General features: G+C 37.5%; 1 protein-coding gene across 3 annotated transcripts in view; it reads left to right on the top strand.

The window, feature by feature from the left end:
* The first annotated feature begins 413 nt into the window (after positions 1-413).
* The window catches only part of ICA1 (islet cell autoantigen 1), a 53,886-nt gene continuing 40,512 nt past the window's right edge, over positions 414-13,787 (top strand). For all 3 annotated transcript variants that reach the window (XM_026036261.1, XM_026036262.1, XM_026036260.1), the window contains exons 1-5: positions 414-451; positions 3,025-3,196; positions 4,470-4,542; positions 6,250-6,373; positions 8,532-8,730. In XM_026036261.1, coding sequence (XP_025892046.1) covers positions 435-451; positions 3,025-3,196; positions 4,470-4,542; positions 6,250-6,373; positions 8,532-8,730 — 585 coding nt within the window. In that variant the 5' untranslated portion in view covers positions 414-434. The remainder of the gene's footprint in view (positions 452-3,024; positions 3,197-4,469; positions 4,543-6,249; positions 6,374-8,531; positions 8,731-13,787) is intronic.

Below are 13,787 nucleotides of genomic sequence, written 5' to 3'. Positions count from 1 at the left end.
AATTTCCTATCTGGGCGTTTTACTTTCTTTGCGTTTGAGCTGTGTTGGGGGTAAAGTTTTGGAAAAAGATGAACTGACGAGGATAGCGCTGAAAATTTTGCCTTTCCTGCTCAAAAGTTACTGTATTTATTTCAGCTAAAAATGTATTTATTTTTTTTTTTTTTACTTTAAACAGCTTTGAGCAGGGACAGTGATAGGCAACACGTAAGTATGTTTGTCATGGGTTTAAATGAGAATTCTGTATYATGAGAGGAAAGGTCCTCAGGTTGGTAAACTGCCATCATGTGTCATGGAAGATGCTACAACATACTCATTTTATATGTGACAGAGAGGGTTTTTTTAGTATCTAATGGCAGTTCTGTATTTTAAAGATGCTTGTTTTAACTGGTTTGTTTTTTTAATTTTATTTAAGTGCCTGAAGAAAATAAAGAAGCATGGATGGTCATAAGTAGTAAGTACCTTGATCATTTTTCTTTTTCTAAAGACCTGATAGTGTTAGGTGTGTTGATTTATCATTGCCAGAGTGTATCATGCATTATGTTCTGGCATCAAGTATTTTTATGAGTCACTGGTAGCTATGCTGTTTAAAAAGTATAAAAAAAAAAAAAAAGAAAAAGAAAACCTGCCAAGTTATCATCAAAGAATGAAAAAACAAGTGAATTCACTAGGTGGAAAAATAGCATATGTTATCAATTTCCTGTTTAATAGAAAGAAATGGAGGAACTCTGACATATTTAAAAGGATATATCCATGGTCCTCAACATTAGAATAAAGCAAATTCTTTAGTTATGCSTTATATTTTTGGTTGTTTAACAACACCTAAATGTACTGCTTGACCAAACACTCATTTTAAAAGGTATTGACTAGTGCCTACCAGTAAAGGTTGTTCACTGTATATTTTAACAATGTGACGATTAAATTATTCATCATCTCGATCATAAACAGGAGCCAGGAATTTTCCCAAGTGAAGTCAGAAGCYGGATTTGTTTATTATGATAAAGAATTATATTCGTCTTGTTCTTCCAGTTGGTTTATTAGTCTCCAATTCAAGAATCTGTATTAATCCCAGGGCAGTTTTTGTAACATCATATTAACAACTTTTTTTTCCTTTCACCAAGCCCCCAGAATTTCTAGTGACCTCTACTGAGGTAGATTTTAAGGATGGTTGACAGCAAATGGATGAAGGTGTTCTCTTCATTTGACCACTGACCTGCGATATGGGTTGTTTGCACAGCTGTCACAGGCTGGAAAGCACACAGCTAGCTAATAAGCTGGAGTCCTGACTCCACCTTGTGATCTCTTTCATTCTGACTTGTTTTGAGAGTCATGTTAGTTTTATTGGAGTTCCACTCTGATATGTTATGTTTTCTTATAATGCAGGGGGATCTGGCAGGGATGTAAATCATATTATTAGAAGCTGTAGGTTCTGTCTCTCACAGAGGCATCAGCGTGTGCTCAGTTCAGTACGTGCCTCACCTGGYTTGAGCAGCCGTCGGTTGCCAGAGGATGTGTGATGGTTTGTGCAGGATTGCACATTAAATGGGATGCGTTTTGCATGTTACGTATTCGGTGTTGTAGCACAAACAAAACCCCTCTGTTTCAATGTTGATGAAGTTTATAAAATTAAAACTTTAATAATGATTTTTAGTATTAATTTAATTGGCTGCATATCTTTGCTTTTGAAGCTTGAGGAGAAGCCAAGAAGTGTGTTAGATGATGCATGTGTTTTAAATCATTTGTCCTTGCTGACGTCCATTTCAATTTCTTATCTCTGTGGGGATCAAACCACTCTCTCTAATTGAAAAATAGCAAACACAACTAACAGATCACTGTCCAGCACATTTCCCGTGATGGTAAGCTCTGTCACTACCAAGTCTGTAGAGCAGAGGCACCTTTTTTGGTGGGGGAGGTTTTGCCAATGGCTTCTTTCAGAATGGGCACAGCGTTTCATGGCTGACCGTGTTGGCCACGTCTGAGGACTCCTCGGAGGAGGCATCTCCCAACTGTGTTTCCTGAGCAGGACATCTAGGCAGCAGGGTCTCACCGAGGCACCCCAGTTTGTCACTCCACRGATGGAGGTTTTATTTTTCCTGAATAAACTCCACCTTTTAAAATTGTATTTGTTACAGTAGATTTCAACAGGCTTTTACTTTAAAGACCTGTAGAACCACTGCAGCTTTTCAAGTGTGTACAGACAGGAAAGGGCATCGTCTTTAACAGAAATTAATAATGGAATAAATAATTCTTCCTAGAAGAGGTCGGTTTTACATTGTAAAACTGTATTTCCAATGTTTCATATGGTTTAAATATTTTGAAATATGCAGATTGTGCATATTTCAAAATATGCAGATTTAGATTACACTGTTTATTAGTTTTATTAGAGGGATACTTGTCATCTCTCAGTAGAAAGTAGTTATTGAAGAAAATACTTTTTATGCGCATATGATCATTTACTCTTGCACATCCTCACAGTGGGAAAAGAAAATGAGCTATTAATCTATCTTGTACATTACATGCTCAAAAGAGAGGGCTATTCTTTGCTTTTATCCAATTTTAAAAAAGAAAGAGTAGGTAGTAGTTCATTAAAAGAACTTTGAAATCCTGGCAGTGCTGACATTGCATGGAAATTCAGCTGAGTGTTTAAAGAAGTCTATTAGTCCTTGTTAGCCTGTCGTCCTATTAGTTAGATCTATTCGTTCTTAATATTTTTTAATATATTTTAATTGCGTGGGCAATAAATCATTTTATCATGTATTGGGAAGAATTACAGTTGATTATTCAGCAATACTACACAGCAATAGTTGTAAAAGCAGTTTATTATTTCCAAAGTGAGATAGGGAATGCTCGTGGAGTATATCACTAATTTTCTTAGTTTTATTATTAATATATTATGAAAAAAGCATGTGTTAGAATACATGTGTCTATACAAATGTTATATTCTTGATGGAAGTGTATTAATGTAGCTTGTTAGACTCTTTTTAAGGATCCTGTTGAAGTATTGTAATTTTTGTCTTAATATTTTAGTGGTTATTCAAGGGAATTTTATGATCAATATGCTCAAAGCCAAGAAAAATCTGTGGTCAATAAAATGCAACAGAAATACTGGAAAACAAAACAAACACTTATAAAAGTCACAGGAAAAAAGGAAGATGAACATGTTGTGGCTTCAGATGCAGACCTGGATGCAAAACTTGAGGTTTGTAATGTCCATGCAATCCATATTCTGTAACTGTTAATCTTATCAGCGTTTTAATTTCTGTCAAGCATCTGTGATTTGTGTGTGTATTTGTGTATATATATGTATATGTCATTTAATAATACATTATTACCATTCTTTTGTTGTTTTACAGTTAATATGCTTTCTGAATTGGGAAAAAAAATATTCATGGGGAGTATACTCTTTGATAGTGAGAAGTTGCWGCAGGATTCCAGCTTTGTGGTCTTTGTGATTGGGTATAAGTCCTGTGTGTTGACGTAAAACAAGTTGGAGGAACAGAAACAGTAATTTAAAAGCATATCCTTGAGTTCCTTCCATGCTGTTTGTATTGCAGATTCATCAGTAARAAGGCTTTGTTATCTCAGGTGGGATGAAAAAAGGGAAATGTGTTTTCCAGCTAGAAAAAGACAAACATTTTCAGTTGGACTTCTTCACTGCAAGTCTCAGTTCAGACAAGGCCCGTGTAAATGTGCAGGAAGTCAAGCAGATGTGAAGGATGACAGGTTCTGTGCCAGCAGGCCATTTTGCTTGTATCTGTGTAGTGCTTGAAATAGTGGAGTTTAGGTTTCAGTTAGAGATAGGAGATTTTAGAGGAATTTCTCTGAGTCGCTGCCTCTCTGACTGTCTCTGGAAACAATCTCCAAGGGTGGTCAAAACCGTTGCCTTTTTTTTTGGACTTTGAAAACAACTACTTTATAAATTTGGTCACAGAACTTCATGGTAGAAATGTGCCGGTCAAAAGTCCAGTTAAAATCAGTAACTTTCTGTGTTGACATAASTATTTGCAAGGTTATGACACTCTACTTTGTGGCCTGAAAATCTAGAATGCGTAATGACATTTAACACCTTTCAGTGAAATTCTTCATAGACATTTTGAAAGCTTTTTTTTTTTTTTTTCCTGGGTGAGGGTTGCTTTGAAACAATTTTGTAAATGCCATTACATATATTTCAAAGGTATCTGTTAAAATAGGAAAAATGTTATTTGATCAACTGTCACCTGTTTTGAATAAATATTTCTGTCTTTACCTTTTGTAGACTTTGGTTATTCTGTCTAGTTTTGATTGAAAGCACAATTGATACAATTTTTTTTTTCAAGCTGGAAAGACTGCTYGTACTGTTCTAGAAGGAAATAGAGCTCCCTAATAATTTTTCAAAAAAAGATTAAAGACAAGCTCTTTCTTGTATTTTAGTATTCAGTGTTTCCTGCATACGCTTACAGGATTTCACAAGATTTTCTGTGTTTCACTTTTAGCTGTTCCACTCAATTCAGAGAACGTGTATGGAGTTGCTGAAAGCAATTGAACTCTATCAAAAGAGGATTTGTTGTAAGTATAATCAACTATAGTACCTAAGAGGAGATCTATAATATGGAATCATTTAGCTGGTAAAAAAATAAAGGTAATAATGGGGCACTGCTGCTGCTTCATCCTAGTTAAACTTCTTTGCAAACAGTTTTAAAGGCAAACTTGCTTATATGATTAAAGGTCTCCTAGTTCTTAAATTTTTTTTTTGATATTGTACAGTGATAGGCAAAAAAAAATAAAGGGGAAAAAAAGTTTGCTAAGCATTGCTAAGGTTTGATTGGCTGCTTGGTTGGTTGTTTTTTCCCTCTTTTGGTGTGTGTGGTTTTATGCGTTTTTTTTTTTTTTTTTTCTCTCCTCTCTGCTTGTTTAGCCTGTCTAAATTCACTAGTGCTTTGTCTTAGAAATTCTACTGTTGTTTTTCATCAGGTCAAGCTGTGAAGAATGTAGGACTTGTTACTGGTTTGGCAATTATGTAATCCACACTSTTGCAATGGATTTGATAAATGTCTGTAACAAATGGATAGTCACTAGGGAGAAACAGAAATATAATTTAGGAAGTTTCAAATGGAGCCTCTATTAAATGAACTCCAGAGGTCTTTTCCAGTCAATATTTTTGAATTCTCTGTTGCTCTGCTTTCAGGCCAGGAAAAGAGAATCAGTTTTACTGGAGACATCTTTTTCATTTTATTTTCTCTTGTTTAATGTTACACATATTTTCTCTATTCTTCTTGTCCAAAGAAGCAAATCAGAGATAATGTTTCAGAAAACTGAGGTAAAAATCGAAAATAAATATAATCCCATGTACTGAGCACACAAAATGTTTCACACTAGACAGTGAAATCTCCAATGCAAAGATAAACCTGCAACATGGACTGTGTTGTGGATCTGCATTGGGTTTGACTGTCAAAAGCAGTCTTACAATAGAGAGTCTTTTCCCCACTGAGAGCGGGAGGAAATAAATACCGTAAGAGATGGACAGTTTGGAAGACTCAGGATGATAAGATCATCCTGAGAATTTATGTGAGGATGCAAGGTCTGATGAGCCAGGGCTCCCGTTTGGAAGTATCCAAGATCTCAGTGTATAAGTATTTTTCATCCTTTTCTTGTTTAGAAAACACTTTGTTATAAGGAATATTTCAGATATTTCAAGCAGAAATTAAAAAATGTTTTTAAAATAAATATTTTTATTAATGATGTTAAATGTATTTAACACAAAGAATTATATTCTTCATATTAAAAATCACTTCTGTAGCTGAGCATAAAAAAAGAGAGAGCAAGAGACAAGCAAGTAAATGAGTTTTAGGTAGTTTAACTTAAAATTGGCTTCAGTGCAAGTGTCTTGACTTAGGTCAGTTGGGGCAGTCCGAGTGTTACACAAAGAATAATAAATAAATAAATAAAAATATTCTAATCAGGCCATTCTTTTGCTCCTCTTTACATAATCAAACCAAGCTTATTCTTTTATTCAACAAAGAAATAGCATGTTTCTCTGGTTACCTTTCAGCACTGACATAACTTGGTGGTTCTTGTTATATTATAGCAAACTTATCCACAGATGTCTCAAGTGAATCTGATCCTCTGTTTCATAAATGCAGGAATTCCTTGAAATTACTAATCTTTTTGCTGTGCTGCTTGGGTTTGGAGTTACTGTATTTGATGTTAGGCCAGTGTTAAACTGTTTGAGACCTGTTAAGTCACATGTTTGACCGCTCATTTATTTTTTATTAGTCCTGTCTCAGGAAGAAAATGAATTGGGAAAATTTCTTCGATCACAGGGTTCTCAGGATAAAACAAGGGCAGGAAAAATGATGCAAGCCACTGGGAAGGCCCTCTGCTTTTCTTCTCAGCAAAGGTACATACGTCATCATTACTGTCCGATTTACAAAGGACGGGGGTAATGGTGCTTGATYTTCTGTCGCCATGTTTCATATTGCCATTCTAAGTGTATGAAGAACCAAATGATACCAAAATTATCATTGACCAAAACTGCTGTAGTATTGGCAAGGCTGCTGGCTTGCTCTTTGCAGTTTTKCCTTGTGACACACAGCCCTGCTGTACCGTGCCCTGCAGTTCCCCCCACCTCCACGCACTTCTGCAGCTCTGGAAATGCAGAGTTGCACATGTGCTGTCTGCATGGCTGCTSTAGCAGTGAGATGGTAAAGAAGCTGAAAGCAGCTCCCTATTTTTGGCTTGGTGACCTCACTCTGCAGAGAAACACTAGAGCAGGCCTGCTGTGGAGGTGCCTGTGCCCTGGGAGGCCAGGGAGATGGGTAGAAGAAAGCCACCTTCTAGGTAATGTCACATCCCAAATGGACAGTGGGCATTTTTTGCTTTACCTTAGTTCATGGAGTCCCCCAGAAAAAGAGCCTAGATTCCCACTTTATTTGATGTATTGGCAAACAGCTGCTAGAAACAGCTCAGTGAAAGGTGAGAGGTAAGGGACGGAGGGAGGCAGGCTTGTACATAAACACTTGCTTTTGCCCAGAACCATTGGGATCTCACTGAATCTGTGTTTGAAGTGTTCCAAAGAAGGGAACTTGGTGGTATTATCAAGTGTTATTAAGCTTTTTCTCTCTACCTCCTGCTACTTTGAGAGTGTGAAATTCTTTATCATTCACAAGGTAAAATACTTCTCCATCACTTGAGAAATTATGAATACAATTCTGTGCTCTTGCTGGGTTTTTCGGTGCTTTTAATTATTGCAGTAAAATGTTCCAGCTTTAGCTTAACTGTGCAGCTGTTCGACTCAAAATAAAACATCACACACTGAGCACTGAGCCTTTCATATGTTTATTTTGGGCTAGAGTTTGGTCATTAGCACACCCTGTTAGAGCCCTGAGTGGGATCTTTGAAACACACATAAGGCACCTTGGAGCAAAAGCCTTAACGATTTGCCTCTTAAAAAGCTGAACTGTTTATAGAAATCCCACTATAAGACAAGTCTACATAAAGTTAATTTTCTTTTGAATGGCTGACTCGCTGCTTGTAGAATGTAGGGAAAAAATGTGTAYTACACCCCAGAATGTCACAATAAAAAGCACTCATTTAAATATTACTTGATGCATTTTTTTCCAGACACCTTTTGAAGTAAACTTCCATCTCTTTGAGCCATCCTCATCTTACATTCAAGACTGTTCTTATTTGTGGTGTTTGCCAATAGGTTGCCTAGTAGCTGGAGGTCAAAAAGACTTAATTTGCTGGCTATTTGGAGCTGAAATTAGAAATTCTCTTATGCCTTAGAAGTCCCAAAGCAGCAGATTAAACTGGCTTTCCACCAGTGTTGAGCTAACTGAAACCATCCCAGTGCCAATGGGAAAGCAAAAGCGGCATGAGGAAACAGCAAAAGTTGAAGTAATCCTGTCTCCTTTGGATGTAGGGAAGACAACAGTGTCCCCTACTGCTTCTCCAAAATGCAGTGCCTGGAGCAAACACACAAGAAAAAGGCTAAAATCTTCCAAAAGATAAATGACTTCATAAAAAATTGTTTGGATTGCGTTAAAAAAAAAAAATCTGCTTGACAGATGACTTCAAAATTTACATGTACATTTGAAGATTACAAGGCTAATGGTAGTGCATTTTTAGAGGCCTAGCATGGCAATCCTGATGCATATGTGCTATGTATCCAGTAATAAGTTCTTAAGTATATATTTAGAGTTGTGAAACTTGCAAAAAGAGCTTTTAATAGCGTACGTATAAGCACTTTAGCTGACTACAATATACATACATATTTGAGTAAAAAAAAAACATTGTATGTGAAAGGAATAGTGAAAAATTGCAGGGTTGCATGCACAATATGCATGCAAAAATTAACATGTTCTTATGTGCCTCCAGTGAAGCTGCAGGATTATATAGAAAATATAGTAGTAATGGAGTTAATCCTTTCAGGTGTGTGCTGCTGCTGATTTTGCTTGCTTGCAGAGTGGCAGTAGTTGTGTCATTTGTCTGCCTTTGTGGATTTTTTTTTTAACTTGTTCTTCTCCTTCCTTTCATTCCTTCATGCCTTCCCCTAGATTGGCACTGCGTACTCCTTTGAGTAGATTATATCAGGAAGTGGAGACTTTCAGATACAGGGCCATCTCAGACACGTGGCTGACTGTAAACCGAATGGAGCAGTATCGGACTGAGTACAGAGGAGCACTGCTTTGGATGAAGGATGTGTCTCAGGAGCTGGATCCCGAYCTCTTTAAGCAGATGGAAAAGTTCAGGAAGGTATGAAGTTGCCCAGCATTTGCTAGAAAGGGTGCCTGATGAATGACAGTGGAGTGTGATTTTGATTCTTCTGAGCAAGACATAATTCAGCAGCACTAATGATGCTATTTATCATAATTCTTTCCATGTGACAAAACTCCAGTTAATCTGATATCGAATACAGTATTCTTCGCAGAAAAGGAGTCTGTAAGGATATAGTAGGAAGAAATAGCATTTTTCAATAGCTGATTCAGCTTTAGTTTACATTTTGATAACCTTAGTTGAAAATATGTATTATTTATCAAATTCACATATCACATATCAAATATGTGCCCTCATGGCCAAGAAGGCCAATGGGATCCTGGCCTGCATCAGGAGGAGTGTTGCCAGCAGGTCAAGGGAGGTGATTCTGCCCCTCTMCTCAGSTCTGGTGAGGCCGCACCTGGAGTACTGTGTGCAGTTCTGGGCTCCCCAGTATAGGAGGGATGTGGAGCTCCTAGGGAGGAACCATCAGAGAGCAACAAAGATGATTAAGGGACTGGAGCATCTATCTTAAGAGGAAAGACTAAGCGAGCTGGGCCTCTTTAGCCTGGAGAAAACTGAGAGGAGATCTGATCACTATATATATGTACCTGAGAGGAGAATGTAGGGAGGTTGGGGCAAACTCTTCTCAGTGGTGGCCAGTAAAAGGATTAGGGGTACAAGTTGAAACACAGGCAGTTCCATCTCCATGTGAGGAAAAACTTATTCACTGTGAGGGTGCCAGAGCCCTGGCACAGGCTGCCTGGGGAGGTTGTGGAGTCTCCTTCTCTGGAGATCTTCCACACCCGCATGGATGCTGCCCTGTGCTCCGTGCTCTGGATGTCCCTGCTGGAGCAGGGGGTTGGACTAGATGATCTCTAGGGGTCCCTTCCAACCTCAGCCATTCTGTGATGCTGTGAAATTCTAAATACTTATCTATGGTGACTAAATGACTAATGGAAGAAGATATATCCACTCTCATCATGGAAAGAGAAAATGGATTTTTAACTAAAGTAAATGCACACAGACTAACAGAAGTCTCCTGCTTAATCTCTGGTTGGACTACTACTTTCTTAAACTGACTCCTGTAGGTTTTTCGGGAGGGGGAGTTGTACAGTTGGGATTTGCTTTAACATCCTGGTGCTTTCCAGCATGACTCTGGTGTGACTAATAACAGTAAAGCTGTTAAGAATGCACTCTCCATAAATCACATCCATTTAGTGTAACTCAAGTTTTCTACATTCCTCCTGTCCCAAAGGGCTTGCAAAAAATCTCATGCTATAGTAGTCTTCAGATTTGCTACCAAGTTTGAGTGTAGAGTTTGGTTGGGCTGACCCCGTCCCACTTGGTTCAGGAATCCTGAGGAGGYTGTTGCATTTATTAGTGTGATTTTGTGTATTAGTGATTTTGTCAAAGACTGTAATGTTCATAGTTTGCTGTTTGTAAGTCTAGACTGCTGTCAGTTAGAATTGTAGGCGTAACAGGGTGGCTTGTGCTTTGAGTCAATGCAGGAGGAATTTTTATAGAAGCTGTGTGATAACTTGAAGATAACCATAAGTTGTGTTACACTGTGTATACACATATATATGCATATATGCATGGCCTTAATATGGATACTGTACAATCCTCTTCACTGGTGGCCTAAGCACTCTTTTTTTTTCTTTTTTTTTCTGTGACTTAAAGTATTTGGAGATGAGAGATACTTAACACTGTGATTTTAAAAACTTGAATAAACAATCCTGGTCAGGAGGAGCTGACGTGTATCTACACTGTGCTGTTATTTGTAAACTGAAACTGTGACAATAGCCATTAGGAAAGGGGTGGAACAGATAAAACTCAAGCTAGTCATCTAATCTTTGTTTAATGCTTCACTACAGGTTGCTCATATACGTCTTGTGGCACCAGACTTGTATTTTATTGTTCCTTGTGGGAAATGTTTATAGTGGCAAGTTCTTGCAGGTGAAATAATTGGTATGGCCTTGGCCTCAGACAGTTGCTTATGTGTAATGTTTGATTTATTAGAAAAACACTTTAAAAATGGAATGTTTGAATGAATAAAGCACTACTAGTATTGGTTTTGAAAAACTGATTTATAGTTTTCTTGCAAAACAAATGCTATGGAAGATATAAATGATCTAAATGGCAAGGTAATTAATGTATGTTTTGCATGGTGAACTGCTGTAGTTAAGAAGTTACTTGTGAAATTTCAGCCGTTTTAGGCTGCTCTACTTCAAGGTCAGGAAAAAGAAGACTTTTCGCAAGCTCTCACAACACTTCTGGCAGTATTTAAGAGAATTTTACCTTTTTCATCGTGTAAGCATTTTGAAATACTTCTAATATAAAATGAGTTAAGTTGTGAAGTAAAAAAGCAATAAGTGTGTTAGATGCAAGTGAATGGTAAAACTGTGTAGCCTCAAGTAGCTTTAGAAAAAGCCATACAGGGAGGAGGTCTTTGAACCTTTTCTTTCCTTTGACTAGCTGTCAATCACAAACCTTTTAGATGCATTGGAATGCAAAGGATAAAAGCTCTATATTTTGTAGCCAACAAAGTAAAGAAACGATTTGGGGATCAACTTTCCTACACATCCCATCCTAACAACAGGTGTGTCAAACTCCTGTGAAGGTATTAACACGTACAGAAAATGAATTCATTCTTTTTTCATTTTAGGAAAAAAAACTTGCAAAAATAAAATCCTAAAGCATAGCGTGGATATGGATAGATGCTAGGAATCAAAACATAGCAGCTGGATTGTAGGCCTTTGTGAATGTAGTAGACAGACATAACTAGTGGTGGATACTGCATTTCTAAATAATTAAAGGAGATGAGTTATTTGTGTTGCTTTTTTGTTCCATTCTTACTTGCAGATCTTAATTGTGCCATAGTGTGGCAGTGTTATCCTAGGCTTTCAAGGCTAATTTTGAATCTATGACACAATTAAGGAGTCATGCTAGTTTTGTTTTGGGAAAGATACCATTATAGATTTTGAGTTTTTCTTTCTAAAACTCTCCATCACCAAAAAAATCATGTTTGAGCTGTGTATCTAGCTATACCCCAGCAAGCATTTTATGCAGCTAAGAGAAAGCCTGACAGCACTTGGGAGGAAAATTGTTCTTTTCAGACTTCTAATTGTAAAAAATCTGAAGTATTTACCTTACTTTACTAGACATCTTTTTATTTTTCAAGTAAACAGTTCTGTTTTACTGATCTTTAATGCAACTTGTGCATTAGCAGTATTTCTTTCACTTGGTTATAGGAATGTTTTTYAAGTGTGTAGCCTTTTATAATCCTAAGTATATCATTATGTATACAGATACAGAACTTGCTTTTGGAGACCAAAGTTAAATCAATCCAGATGGCTTTTTCATGCCTTCCCTCGAAGTAACTCAGGGTAAAAGATCAATAGTTGAGTCTGTATTTTCAGGGCTGATAAAATCTGAGTTAAAACATAGGCATTTTTGTAGTTCTTTCAAAACAATGAGGTACTTGAGACAAGTTTCGACTGCTGCTTTCAAGGGATCAGTGAAAATATGTTAGATCTAACAATATTGACACTTTGAAAGTGGCACAGTGCTTTTTAGCAGTAATTGCAGAACAGCTTTTTTATCTTGTGTTTTCAAGATATTTGTAGGATTGTAATTACTTGAATCAAACCAAGGAGGGTTTGATTCTTCACTACTGATGGTGTCTTTAAGGCTCTTAAATCCAARCTATTCTATGTGCTGGTTCCTATATACCCTAGCACAAGCTCTACTGTGGTGTAATAAAAACACAGACCAAAAAGCAGAATTCCTAATGGCATCTGCCATTTCCTTCCCACAGTTCTGAAGAACAGGTTACTTCTTCCATATGTTTTCTAGTAAGGGCCATGCCAGTGTGTTATGCCACCAAGGCAACAGCCTCCCATGAGCACCAACAGGAACACAGAAGAGGCTCTACTCTTCAATTTTACATAATAAAGATGTCTCTGATTGGTACACAGTGCAGTATAGGCATTCTCATTGAACTTGGATGTTACAGTTTCTCCGATAACTTAATTTTTCCAGCTAATTTTTGGCTTGTTATGCTGATGTTTAGGCAAACAGTAAGAAAAAATGCATCTGTTGCAAGATCACCCTACACATATAGAGCAAATTAATCCTTTCTGCATTTGTTTTTTGCTTCTTTTGGCTCCTCTGTTTCCCTCTGTTTYATTTGAGAAGCTTAGAGGCCTGGGGAGCTGTCTGGGAGCAGTTTATCTCAGTGTTTCCTGGTTGTAGTACTCTTTGTACTGGAAGCGAATGCACTCGCAAGGCATTTTAAAGATAAGTCTGGAAAGAGCAAGGAAAAGGCAATGGGAAAAAAATCAACAGGAAGTTCCTAACAAGAGCTAACGCTTGTTCTTATAAATATACTAATGTAGGGAGTTAACTGTTGGGTGCAAGTTCTCTGTTAAATGTCTTTCAAGAAGAAGTTAGAGCTTGTGTGCACTGTTGGGGAATAATGAGGTGCTAAATACATCAATTGATTAAAAGGTCAGAAGGGAAACCTTGAAGTAAAGGTATTTAGTATGAAGAACTTGGCAAGCAAGGATGGGTTACATCTGCCACAGTCTTTCAGAGAAGGCTCAGAAGGCCGCGGTCTCCTCTGCCCCTCTTCCCTGCCTGGTACGAGTGCAGTTTGTCTCGCAAGGTGGTGGAGAGGCTGCACTGGGTTGTCTGTCACCTGCTGCTCTCCTTCCACCCACATCTCCATGGTGGCCTTCACAACAGCCCCACAGACACGAAGGTGCTGTTGAAATACGCTGGTGGGTTTCTTTGTTAAGCCTGAAAATGCATGGAGGAAATGCAAAAAGACTAAAGAGGGAGAAGAAACAAAGACAACACTTTGTAGTCAGAACACACAGGGGCACACTTTTCAACCTAATTCCAGCTTTGGGTGAAATAATGAAGAAATATGAATTTGAAAGAAAAATTTGAAGGGAATGCTCTTCAAAATGAAGCGGAGTAGATAGCCTAAGATTGTAAATAGCATTATAGAATAGCATTGTTTAAAAAAAAAAAAAAAAATCACTACAAGA

Source organism: Nothoprocta perdicaria, unplaced genomic scaffold (genome assembly GCF_003342845.1).
Source record: "Nothoprocta perdicaria isolate Ctin4 unplaced genomic scaffold, notPer1 scaffold_174, whole genome shotgun sequence".
In the NCBI taxonomy this organism is placed as follows: Eukaryota; Metazoa; Chordata; class Aves; order Tinamiformes; family Tinamidae; genus Nothoprocta; species Nothoprocta perdicaria.
The sequence above is the reverse complement of the archived record's forward strand: the minus strand, read 5'-3'. Positions and strand labels throughout refer to the sequence as shown.